The 12,483-nt window shown below is 53.4% G+C and overlaps 4 protein-coding genes across 4 annotated transcripts; 1 reads left to right on the forward strand and 3 right to left on the reverse strand.

Annotated features, from left to right (window-relative positions):
- Positions 1–293: 293 nt before the first annotated feature.
- Positions 294–746, reverse strand: JN550_000854 (uncharacterized protein; the record flags this gene model as incomplete). The annotated part of the gene is made up of 3 exons (XM_049320518.1): positions 294–373; positions 484–569; positions 634–746. The coding sequence occupies 3 exons, from the start codon at positions 744–746 to the stop codon at positions 294–296; spliced, it is 279 nt and encodes a 92-aa protein (XP_049176760.1).
- Positions 747–1,262: 516 nt separating this feature from the next.
- Positions 1,263–2,549, reverse strand: JN550_000855 (uncharacterized protein; the record flags this gene model as incomplete). The annotated part of the gene is made up of 1 exon (XM_049320530.1): positions 1,263–2,549. One exon carries the CDS (start codon positions 2,547–2,549, stop codon positions 1,263–1,265), a length of 1,287 nt encoding a protein of 428 aa, XP_049176761.1.
- Positions 2,550–3,856: 1,307 nt separating this feature from the next.
- On the forward strand, positions 3,857–4,131 carry JN550_000856 (uncharacterized protein; the record flags this gene model as incomplete). The annotated part of the gene is made up of 2 exons (XM_049320541.1): positions 3,857–3,870; positions 3,939–4,131. 2 exons carry the CDS (start codon positions 3,857–3,859, stop codon positions 4,129–4,131), a joined length of 207 nt encoding a protein of 68 aa, XP_049176762.1.
- Positions 4,132–7,258: 3,127 nt separating this feature from the next.
- Positions 7,259–10,274, reverse strand: JN550_000857 (uncharacterized protein; the record flags this gene model as incomplete). Its single annotated transcript, XM_049320551.1, has 2 exons — positions 7,259–9,498; positions 9,560–10,274. The coding sequence occupies 2 exons, from the start codon at positions 10,272–10,274 to the stop codon at positions 7,259–7,261; spliced, it is 2,955 nt and encodes a 984-aa protein (XP_049176763.1).
- Between the last annotated feature and the right edge of the window lie 2,209 nt (positions 10,275–12,483).

Consider the following 12,483-nt stretch of genomic DNA (forward strand, 5'->3'; position numbering starts at 1 on the left):
CTTAATAACTCTCGGACTTGTCCTAGTCAATTCAACGTAATTCCGCACATTGCTCGCAAGCCCAGGCCCTCCCGAATTATTCACACGGAGACCACGGGACGCTTGAGTAGGAGATCATCCAGCCAGCTGAGTCCAGTGGGCCCGGCAGTCTGGGCTCTGGACCCTTGATCAACAACACATGGCCTAGGCAAGCTGAGCCCAGCTTGCCCAGCATCGTCACGGCAAGGAACTCTTGACGAGATCCCGAAAAGTGGGAACCTCTAACCCGGTGATCCGGCCCATCCTCCATTCTCTCACAGCTGCTTCTTCAGCCCTCCAATTGGTCCCTGGCCCGAAATGACATCCACGGCTTGCTTGTTTCCTTTGAGCTGGGCTGGAAGGGAGAACAGAAACCCAATTAGCATTTTTTTTCTCTGCCCAAAACAGATCCGCCGAGAAGCGAATGGAATCTAGGATTTGGTCTGGAACCCCGTAGTTACTTACAGTCGACAAAGTCCTCGCCTGCTTTCATGCCCTGCGCTTGGTACTTCTCGCGCTCGGCCTTGGCCTTGGCCTTGAACATCATTACACTGAGACGAAATAGTCAGATTAGTGACCCCATCGAGACTAAGAACTCATAGTCTTTCGACCTACCCGATTTCTTCAATAATTGGGTCCAACAGTCCCTTCTCGTATGCGGTATAGCTGCCAGCGATGACAGCGCATACGATCACAAGGGAAATGAGAATTGATTGCCAAGCCTCCATGCTGATAGTCTTCTGTAGAGTTGGTTGCCTGTCAATAGCGGTGCACGAGGCAGGGTAGATTCAATTGAGACAAGGAGTTGTAAAATGGCGGGAAATGACAGATGGATGTGCGTGTCTCATTCATTGACTTGCATTCTGTAGTCTTTATATCTTCGGTGGTTATAGCTAGTAGTATGTATCCCCATGGGGTCAATCCTGTTTTCACTCTGTTCTGCAATATGGAGCCTCGACGCTGTGTGACGAAATTTGCCACAACCCAAAAGCAGGATTTCGCTGTGTTGCATAATCTGCGCCAAAACCAACCACAAAGACAATACGTTACATATGTTCAAATAAGAACTGGTGAGTGTCTTGGTATAAGTGGTGACCAAGATCAAGATTCTGGAAAAGGTTGTATACGCCAACGCCCCGACCTGTCCTATGATATGCCGAAACCCCTCCCTTGGAGAAGAAATAGTATGAGGCGTGTGCCAAGTGACTCTAGACGACCGGATCGCATTATTTCCGTCACAAGTTTTAATCATTTTGTTGACCCGTTGCAGCACCTGGGTAGGGCCCTCCGGAAAGCAGAAATTGCTCGAACGGCAAGCAATTGATGGTTTCACGAGAAGGCCGAACCCAACCAGGGCGCGGAACCTCCTCCCACTTCTCGTTCGTCAGCGGATAGAAATTGTATGTTTCGAACTGCTGCTCGCACTCAAAGATACCTTCAAGATGCAAACGCTCGAGTTTCGTCAACTTGGAACGCAGTCCCATAAAGAGCGATCTGAATGTACCCTCGTAAAAGTGCAATCCTCCCAGCGAGGCTTGGTATGGCTTCGCCAACCCACGGCCACCCAAGCGAAGCCGGCGCAACGTAGCCCCATGCCGCGCAATGAAGTCTTTCAGGTCGTCTTCGTCGCACGAGATGCCAGCCAAAGTCAGGTCGGTAAGTTGGCGGTACGTGAACCCATTCAACAACTCTCGAAGCGAGAGGCCAAATTTCGAGTCTGGACTCGAGTAAGGGTGAAACGCGATCTTGAGGCAACGCAGCTCGGCCGGTCGCTGTAGCAAGTAACTCAGTCCGTTGACGGCCTTCCTGACGGAAGCAGGTCCTTGCAAACCGGATGGATCCAGCGTCAGATCCAGACGGGTGAGGCTGTTGAGTACTTGGGCGTGAGCGAACCAGTGCCTGCGGAAGTCTGGTATCCTAAGAATCTCCAGCGGGAACCGGTCAACCGAGAATGAAGACAGCTCGACGCCTTGTAGGGAAGAGATGACGGCGTTCAGGTTGTTACAGGCGACCGTACGGTCCATTCTGCGGCAGCTAGGTACGTCGTAGACATCTCGCAAAACCTCGTTATCCACCGGACATTGCGTGAAGGTAACGTCGACCTCTGTTAAGTTGGGTAGGCCCCGGAAGGCTTGTCGCAAATCATCGGCCCTCAGGTGAAACTGGCCCAGCACCTTGCGACTCGCTGTGATCTTGGGAAACTCCCCCCATGCACTGCTCAAGGTTAGTTGACGGTCTTCCGGCAGTTGGGCGAAGAGTTGCAACCAAGCGGTGTGTCTGGCATCATATTCGTCCACGTCCGAGAAGTTGATGACGACAGACTCGATGTATTCCCTCAGCTGGGGGTGCAAGGCGATGTTGCGAAGCCGGTCAATGTCGTTCCTGAAGCCAAGGATGGTGAACTTGGGCGGCAGCATATACTCATATCCGACGTTGGCAAAGGCTCGACAGACCTCGCGGAGGTCTCTGACGGCGGCACGGTCGCAGTGAGCAAAGATGAGCCTCAGGAGCTCGACGGGCAGGGCGTCCATGAAGTGCACGAGAGTCGGGCGGCCGGCATATGCAAAAGGCGGGATGGGCCTCCCAACAGGAACCTGTCCGGGGGAGGTGAAATTAAAACAGGATAGGTGATTCAGTCCAACACAACACGGGCGGTGGCCAAAGAATGAGATCCGGCGAGTCCTCCTCGACAAATGGCAGGGTTGCCAAAAGGTCGACTTTGTCTGGTGAAAAGGGTCAGCAGAGGCAATAGGAGGCAAAGTGGCGGGACCGGGTACGTTTTAAAGAGACCGGCGAGGATGCGGCTGCATGTTCTGCAACGAGCCTCTAGCAGTCCGAAAAGCGCAGCTCAAGTATCGGTGAGGGTGAGACACGCATACAACTTTCTGCTGGGTTCTGTACGGACGCCAGCAGGGCCTAACCTTTCCCTCTCATCAAAAAGAGGCCTGTAAGTTGGGATAGTCGGCTTGGGAGCGGTAAGGCGGTAAGAGGTTTGTATGCAGATACAAAATGACACCGGAGCATAATACGGAGCTACCTTGACGTGGCAAGGGTGCGCTACTGGGCAGATCTGCGCGACCCCCGGGGGGGAACATGGAGAGAGAGCATACCTAAAGGTAGCCCCAGTGCTAGGCAGTGACAGCGACCCGACAGTGAAAAGGTACCTGTCCAGGTACCTGCATTGGCTGCCAACGAGCACGCGGCCCCCGCCACACCTGGAGATTCCCAGGGCGTTCCAGCGGGCTTCGAGGCGTCACTGGCTGACAGCGTGCTGGGAGGGTGCGCTATCGAAGGGGAGCTAGATAGCTCCACAGGTACCTGGATAACGAGAGTGAAGTGCCAGCACCTGCAGGCTGGCCCTAGGTACCTAGGCTAGAGGAGCCCGTCCGTCCGGTCCGAGTGGCGCGCCCTCTCATCACTGGCCCCAGGGCTCTCTGCTTGTCTGGCTTCCGTTGCTTATCGCTGGAGGCACAATCTGCACTGCATGCATCTGTTGGGATCCGACTCAGTAAAAGTCCATATCCAGGCCCAAAAAGCAAAGGGCGAGGGCAAAAGCGCAGTGATTGACGGCCAGGCCAGGGGAACAGCGACCAGGTCGCACACGACTGAACCAAACTCCAGGGCCTCTGTCACACCGACTCTCCAGAATCCCGTCTCCGCCAGCCAGCTCAGCTAACCAAACCTGGGGGACAAAGAAGAAGGGGGTTGTCGCTGTCGTCTCTCCCGAACTTCACTTTTCTGCCTCCCCCATGTCCGTAACAGCTTCGTCGCGAACCACACGCCAACACATCACAACCCACCTCGAGCTATAGACTACCTGGGTATAGACACGGCACAGATGTCGGTGTTCCAGTGAGTATCCACATCCTGCACCTTCTAGAATGTGTGACGGCGGGTGGGTTCTAAAAGCCATGCGTCAGATCTTTCCGGAACCTGTCCCCGCGCATGCGTCTCGGGGTAGGTGTCGGTCTCCTGGCCTGGGGCGTCATTGGTCTGCAGCTATCCGACCGCGCCGAAGAGAGGTTTGGTCTCAAGGCTAGCGACGAGGACAAGGCTGCTCTCAGTCAGCTTGCGCCGAGAGTGGTCACGGTGGACAAAGGCAAAGATCGGTGAGCTGGTGCGTCCGGGGACTCGCTCAGTGCGCCCCCATCCAGCCAGCCCACATAGACTGCCGGGAGAAGGAGGGGCGGTGTGTAAGCCCACGTTTGGCAAACAGCATCTCATCCCACGCGAACAGTCGTGTGCATCACGCGGGCAATGTGCCTGATACCACGAGTATGGTGACATGAGTTTGAACTCTACCGTCATCCGTTGCAGCAAATGAACCATTCTCAGTCTCCTCATTCACGACGCTGTCTCGCGTAAGCTGGACAAGCCTGGTCATGTGGACGGCTAATGATCACGTATGATCGATCGGTAGTGTAAGGATAGTTCAACAACGTACGATCAATGCCTATGAGTTCTGCAAAAATGACTGCCGTCCATCCCATTCCACGTCTCGGGTTCGCTACTGCAGAATATGGTAGCTAGGCCATGCGCCATGCAGCAGACGCCGTGCTGCGGCCCGAGCATGATTACTGCCCGATCCAAGCTATACTTAACGCCAAGGCGCCTGATCTGCATGCACTTCGTATATAGTTGGCGCTCGCTTACGCTTATGCGGTACCAGGGGGGATAGGAGAGTGATAGCCCGCACACTATGGCAACTCGGCTTTGAAATAGGTGCATACGAGCATAGTTCCAATAGTTTGAATGGCATCTATTCTTGGTCAAGGGTCGACTTGAATTACCACAGTAAAGTCCTGTAGTGCACATTCCTACTTTGCAGGTCCTTGTCATGCTTCTGCGTCACTAGACTTTGGTCAAGATAAGATAATCTCCTGTTCTCTCACATTAACCAGTACACATTAAGCTGCGTGATGTATTTAAGAATGAGACTACTTGACAGGCCCGACCAGCTCTGGCCGCTGAATGAGTGTCATAGGTCCTGTGGGCGAGAACAAGTAGGATTGGTTATGTCAAACTTCACCCCGACGGGCGCAATATACCAGTGATGCATGCCGTGGGTGGGATGTACTTCTGGAGCTGGAAGAGACAGATGGATCTAGCTGGATGCTGGTTCTGTCTGTCTGTCTCGTGCTATGCCCATGCATGCCTACCTTCAGCACCATGTATATCTCTTGCACTGGACTATTTCACGACTCCTGTAGTGGCCATGCTAGTGGTTGTCATACTTCCTCTCGTATAAATATCACTACTCATTGTCATCCAGCTTTCTCACGATGTCATTGTTACCATCTCGGGCTTTGAATCTGGTACATGCTGGAACTTCTTCCCAGAGTCCGACACTGCCGCCCGGCTTTAGCATAGAAATTTTCATTGTCTGATCTGGGTTGCCGTATATTGACTAGGTTGTCCGACTGAATCGAAACATATGACAGGTTTGATGGGAGAAGGTGCACTTGAGAATTGCCCTTCTGTAACTTTGGTCGTTCACACTGCAGAGCGAAACAAACATAATTACCTCAAGGGTCACAACCACTAACTTGGCCCGTTATCGACCTGAAGATCTTGCCGCGAGCCATACACGCGAGCACAAGTAACAAGACTTGCTGTCGTACACTACTGATACGTTGCCCGATGATGACCGCGCCTGCGGTGCATTTATACTATAAAACTAAGCAAGCAACTTACCAATCCCCGAGCGAAAACACTTGCCAACACTCTAAACACGGTGCACAGCTGAATATATATTTTCCCCCACTATCAATAATTTAGATAAACTTAGTCATAATACTTGTAGTATATCGAATGAATACGAAAATCACTCCAAAGTGGCTATGAGCGAATACGTCTGAATCAGATCTCTCCGCCACCAAGAAGGCAGGACGCCAACGATCTAGACCTCTAATCCCTAACACGACGTTTGGTTCTACCACGCAAAGGCTACGATCGATCGTTGCTCGATAACATATGGCACTCATGAGGTTATACTTATCGTAGGCACAGCGCGTATTCAGATATCCTTGATGAAGGAGCAATCTACTACCCTCTTCACGCCAGCCAACCTAGATAATGGATTACAGGTTCCTGAAACTAGACTAGGTTAGGCCATGTATTGAGGACAACATTCAGCCGCGACTTGAACATGACCCTGCAGTCACCTTGACAACTCAATCCTGCGATCGGGCGCCACTAGCTATCACAGGGTGAACCACCAAGCAGAAATATGCACCTGGACTTGCTGGAACCCACTTTAGTCGGCTGGCCGGTGTCATTTGGGGGCCACTCAAATCTGAGTTTCATATTTGGAGCCAGACTCGCATGATGGTTCCATTGTACACCAAAAAATAACATGTACAGCAAGGTGAGGCTCAGAGCACATCCACACCTATGATCAATCGGAAGCCAGAAAAGTTGTCGACTGCTGCTCACTGGTAGGTGGAGGAACGTAGAGCCAAGGTTGATAGACATCTTCAGAACCAAGACACAAAGAGATCAATAATACAGTATGTGATGTCGTGCCTTGCTTACCTTGAAGCTGGGAATACTCCTCGCAGATTGGAGATCTTACGGTAGATTCCTTTGGCCCTAGGTGTCAGTCCCCGACCTGACTGCAACTAAATCATATTCATAAGGTCAAACTGGCACCAAAGACCGGGCACTTTTCATCCTTCACATTGGCAATTATGGTCACCGCGATCTCGTACGTTAAAGCCACGAACATGAAAGTCGGGGGCGAAACGTTCCCTTTAATTAGCAAAAAGGAATAGCGAGACAGCACATTTCTGTTATATGTAGATCCACTTTATTCACATCTCAACTCGCGCACACTATAACACTGGAGACAAACCACGATACACCAATGCAGGATACTATTTCTCAAACTACCAAAGGATGTGAAAAGTATCCCTTCGCCCCACCAGTACAATCAATGTCTTGCCTGGTCATAGTCATCATGAACCATCTCGCTGAGAGGCCGCCACATGCCTCCATTCCTAGTCTATTTGTGGGATCTAATGCAAAAGAAGCCAAGCCGGTCTAAGAAAAAGTCGTTCGCAACCAACCCCGGGAAATGCAAATCAGAGGTGCCGCCGTCATGCCAGTCCGATGCAAGGATGGGGAATCGCAACTTTTTGAGAAATGTGAAAATGGGAAAATGACATAAGGAAACTAAGAACAACGCCGCCGATGCAATGAAGATTTATCGTTTTGACCAAAGAAGAAAACACCACCACGTTCAGATATCCGTCTTGATTGTAGGCATGTGAGGTGACTGAACAACCTGGGGGAGGGGCTTGAACAAATCGGCCATGTTGAGTGTCAGGTCCGTAACGCCGTATGCATGGTCAATCTCGCCTACGGACCCCAGTTCCTCGCCACGTTTGGCGCCATCTTCCAGAACCCAAGTCTTCACGTTCTTGAGGAACTGAATGACTTGCGCAAACCGACGATCGGCAGACGCGCGCAGGTCGTTCGCGTCAGTTGATTTCAACAACCACTTGGCGAGGTAATAGAAGTGGATGCCGTCGCGTGAAAAGCCGTAGCGCCTTGAGTTTGAGAAGGTAGGCGGGAACTGAATCGCCATGTCCATATCCCAGTTGGATTTGAATTTGTCGAGGGCAACGCAGATGGACTTGTAGACTTGTGAGGAGATGAGCGGCGGCTGACCGGGAACAGGAGTCGCTCGCCCGCTGTTGTTTGCACTACCATTGACATTCGCTTCCATTTTGTAGGCCCAATCACTTTGCGATAGGGGCGTGGCCGACCGGCTAATGTTGACTGAGCTGCCTTCTAGCTGCGCACGGCGAATCTGGGCCAACAATGCATGGATGAGAATGAACTTTCCGTAAAGATTTGTGCTGCCAGGGTGAATCTGGTAAGACTCATGATATAGTGCCCGCATGGCCAAGTTGAGCTCCGGTTGTTTGCTTCGCTGGGACCCGTCTGGGTTCCGTAGTCTTGCAGCTTCAGATCCGTATAGATGAAGGGCTTCTGCACACTCAGTTGACGTAGATGCCTCCCAAGCAGCATCGTCGGAGGGCAAAGGGATGTGCATCTCCGAATTGCTGAATTGTGCGTCCAAGTTGAAGTAAAGCCCATACGCGACGTCGGACAGATACAGCATGTACATTAGCCTGATACGGCTTTCCTGGCGAATCCAGACATGCCAGTCAAAGTTGTCGGGAGTGACACTTGAAAGTGCGAGATTCGGCTGATGCAGAACACTGTACAAGTCTGGCGAAGAAGACACTTGCAAAAGACCGAGCTTGCGGGCAATGTCGGCAACCTGGGGAAATAGGCGCCTGGCACTGTCGCGCTGCATTGGCGTCCCATTCCAGACCAGGAGCTGTGACATGAGCACGAGAGCCTGCAATTTCTCTATCTCTCCCTTGGCAGCGCTTGAGGTATCTGCGCTGGGTTTGGTGTCGGACATGGCGCTACCGGAAAACAGATTGGAGTCGCGCTCGAGGGCTATCTTCAAGAAATTCATGGACTCGCGAACCTGTTCGGGTGACGCGCGACTTGAGTAGCACGCCCCAGCACAGCACATACTGGCGAGAAGGCCAGTGTAAGCCTCCAAAATGCGGAAAGTTGGAATATGCAGGAATGCAAAGTGACAATGGTAGTGACTATAATGCTCGAGGAAGTCTTTGATATTGGTTGGCGAAAAGAAGGCGGTGACACCAGCCGTTTGGTTGGTGATGACGGTCCCAGGAGGGTGGAAGAAGGTATGTATCTGGTTCGAAATATACTGGTACGGATCTTGAATCGTGGGTGTGGTGATCCAATTGGAAAAGAAAAGCGATCGGTCGTTCATGTCGTTCACGGCGGCTCTCGCGGCGTCGAGATTATGATGTTCTGGTTTCGTTCCGACCTGCGTCTGCCCAAGATTAGGAGGTTGAAATGAGTTTGCGTTGTAGGTATCTTGCGCACCAGCCTGGAACATGGACCAATCAAGGTTCTGTTGGTTTGAATTCGACCCAGCGAACATCTGCATGCCGTTCTGGCTCTGGGGCATGTTGTAGTTGGCCAACTGAGGGTTGATGTTGGAAGCCATGGAGCTCTGAACATCATTACCATAGACCGAGCCTCCGCCAGTCATGCTTCGTCGGTCGCGGTTGTTGTCATCCATGCGGCTGATGCTGCTGGATCGCGACAGCTGGCTCTGGTCGTTGCTCATGTTGGGCATACCGTCAGACATGGGGACCATGCCGAAGGGGTGCACGACGTTGTCGCCTTGCATGCCGTTGCCTTGCATGCTGTTCATGCCGTTGATCTGGTTCAGTTCACCGTCGGCCGCGGCCTTGGCCTGGGCAGCCTGGTGCTTCTTAACGTGAGCAGAAGGGTGAGACAGATGGCTCGCCCCAGTAGGATTGCCTCGTCGAATCGAGCACTTCTGGAAGTGTCGCTTGAGGATATCACTACGAGAAAACGTATCCCGGCACAACACGCACATGTATGGGCGGTCACCGGTGTCTGCCACGATCTGGTCAGCTACACTGATCTATCCACCATGTTCAGGTTAGTGGTTACTTACGGCGAAGGAGATGGCGCTTGAGATGCTTTGCGTGGAGGTAGGTCTTGGTGCAGTGGGGGCAGGGGAATTTGCCGTCCGCATCCTTCTGGGGGATCACAGTGCTCTTGCCGGCGCCGGGGCCAGTCGGGGCGGCAGGCCGGCCAGGAGCGCTCGGAAGGATGCCGCGGCGACCCTGGGAGCCAACGACGTGAGTTGGCTGATCAGCCTCCTGCTGCAGGATGGACTGCTGGTGCGGCATGAGGGGGCTCTGTCCGTAGGGCGAGGACAGGCCGGACTGGGGCATGACCCCACCGGCCGGCATGGGGCGCAGGACGGGCGGGCGGGTTGCCGGCGCCGGCGCAATAGGCTGCGGGTGGGACTGTGCAACCGAGGACTGCGGCATCATGGAAGCCGAAGTACCATAGCCCTGGTGCGACTGCGGGTAAGGGTTGGGCATCATCTGCTGGTATCCACCCCGATTGTTATTCTGGGGGGGAGGAGGATAGCTGCTCATGTTGTTGGTCGGGGTGGGAGGACCCGAAGTGCCCGGGGTGCGAGGGGTGTGAGGGTGACTACCGTAGATGGACTGCATGGCCGGATTCTGGGGCTGTAGAGGCGGCAGAGTGTGAGGAGGCAGGTGACCGTTCTGGAGTTGATGAGGTGAGATTGCTGCTGGCGACGGATAGCTAGGTGCCGATGTGCCTATGACATTAGAGGGGTAGTGGGAGCCGTCCATAACCTAGGAGAATGGGCAGCTGGGTGACGATGCCGGAAGTGAGGACGAAAATTGCACAAGAGCGAATTTTCAGTTCTCACGGAGAAGGCGGGTGGTCGATGGCGGGCCTCGAAGGTGATCCGAAGGGGTTCAGTCGAGTGGGCTCGCGAGCTGCACGGTTGGGTGTGTTTAGATGCAAGAGGCGAGGCGAGGCGCGTCAAGAAAACAACACGCAGGACGCGATCGTCGACGATTGCTGATCCTTGAGACGAAAGACGACACGCGGTGGTAGAAGTCCAGAATTAATCCTCCACTAGTACCTGACGCGAAGAAGAGTGAGCTGCCGCCAGTGCTGGATGGATGAGGATGCAACGCGGGTGGTGGTGATGCAGGGTCGCGATAGTTCAAAAAAATCTTGGGTGATGAGGGGAATGGTGGTGGTTGTTTTTGGGGTAAAAGAATTGGGGGCGCGCGTGGATGGAGCTGGTGGATGTGAATTGCTTGGTGAGGCTCCAAACCCAAAACCAGGTAGCAGACGTAGTGGGCGGTGGGTGGTGGGTGGTGGTGGGAGGAGGCCGGGAGACAGAGGCGGACGACCTCAGGGCTGGACAGGATAGGATAAGACTGACTGGACTGCGCGGGCAGGCAGGCAGGCTGGCTGGCTTGCTTCCCGTGATGGATGGGATTGGGATGGGGTCCGAAAAAAAAAGGTGGAAGCGGAAGGGGAAAGGAGTTCTTTGTAAAGTGGAGATTCAAATTGGGTCCTCAGAGGGTTATGTGTGCGCGGTGCGACGGCCGACTCTTTTATTTTCCCCCAGGGCGTCTTGCCTCTTCCAGAGTAGATCGCAGAGAGAAAGAAATTTCTTTCCGCTCGGCTGGTCTGTAGCTTTGCTCGAACTGACAGGCCCAGCGATCAGGCAAAGTCAAGCCAAGGGCCAAGCCAAGGTTCAGGTACAAGGCGGTTCGCCCACGTCGAGCGAGAGTAAAGAACTTTGGGTGGGGCCTCGCACGAGTGCCGTCAAGAACCGTTTACGTCTGCTCCTGCCGGCCGCTCTTAGCGGCATGCACGTGGAGGGATAGGGGGGCAGGGTGGTGACGATGAACTGATGAGACGGCGTGTCAAGCCAAGCGCTGTTATGCAAACATGCAAGTAACAGAGGGTGAACGGGTGCGAGGATGGTGGGCGAAGGGTGGTGGCAGGGAGGCAGGTGGCAAGTGGGCGCACAGCCGTCCGTGTGAGAAGGGGGGTGGGTAGAAGAGCAAGGGGGGGCCTGATGGGGATGTGTATGGGTGGGATGGGTGAGTAATGAATCAATTGTGCACAACGGGCAGGCGGATGCGGAATAAAACTCGACCAGTGCTGACAGAGAAGAGTGAAGGGTTCAACGCCAGATGGAGACTCGATGGATCCTATCCACCAGCCTGTACGGATTGGGACCGTTCCACAAGCGACACAGAAAAAAAAAAAAGGTACGTACGTCACGCTGGTTCAACAGCTGTGGCTTCTGCTCCCACGCTGCTCAGGGGTCCTCTCGCGATGAAACCACCACGTCTGACAGGTCGGGCCGTTATTTCGCTGTAGCGGGCGTAGAAATATGCAGAGGAAGTGGAAGGTGAAAAAGAGGTAGAAAAGGAGAGGGAGCGGGAGAGTGTGGGCGAGGGAGACGAGAAGGTAAGGTAAAAAAAAAAAAAAAGAGACAGTCGACCTCGAATCGCGAGCAACGCGGCCGGGAATACTCTGGTACTTGGATCGTGGTTTTTTTAGTCAAGGTACAGCAGATGGTCAACAGTCAGGTAGCAAAGGCAAGGCGGGCAGGCGCGCTACGTAGGTACATATCGCTCACACTCGAAGGGGAAGGATACCCAGGAGGGACGTTGCCGTGCCGGGGTCAGACTTCGATCTTCTGCTAAACGATTAATGTGGTGCTGACAAGGCGATTATTAACAGCAGCATGGCTTTTCGTTGCCTTCGTTTTTACCACGCGCAACTAACGCTTCACGCTAGGTCTTACACACCTGGTCCGTCTTTTTGAATATAATCAAACAAAATAAGTCACTTTCCGCTTGCTACGAACTCCTCGTATACTGGGAAAAGTGCCCTGAGCTGCCCAAATGTCTAGCGAGCGTCTGCAATACTATCTTGCGTCAACCTAACGAGGAACTCGGGCTGCTGTACCAATGCCGCCCCAAGCCACAACCGCGCTTGAGACACTTTAGGGGCACCGAAGCG

This window comes from Neoarthrinium moseri, assembly GCF_022829205.1.
Source record: "Neoarthrinium moseri strain CBS 164.80 chromosome Unknown scaffold2_Wmoseri_CBS_16480, whole genome shotgun sequence".
NCBI lineage: Eukaryota > Fungi > Ascomycota > Sordariomycetes > Amphisphaeriales > Apiosporaceae > Neoarthrinium > Neoarthrinium moseri.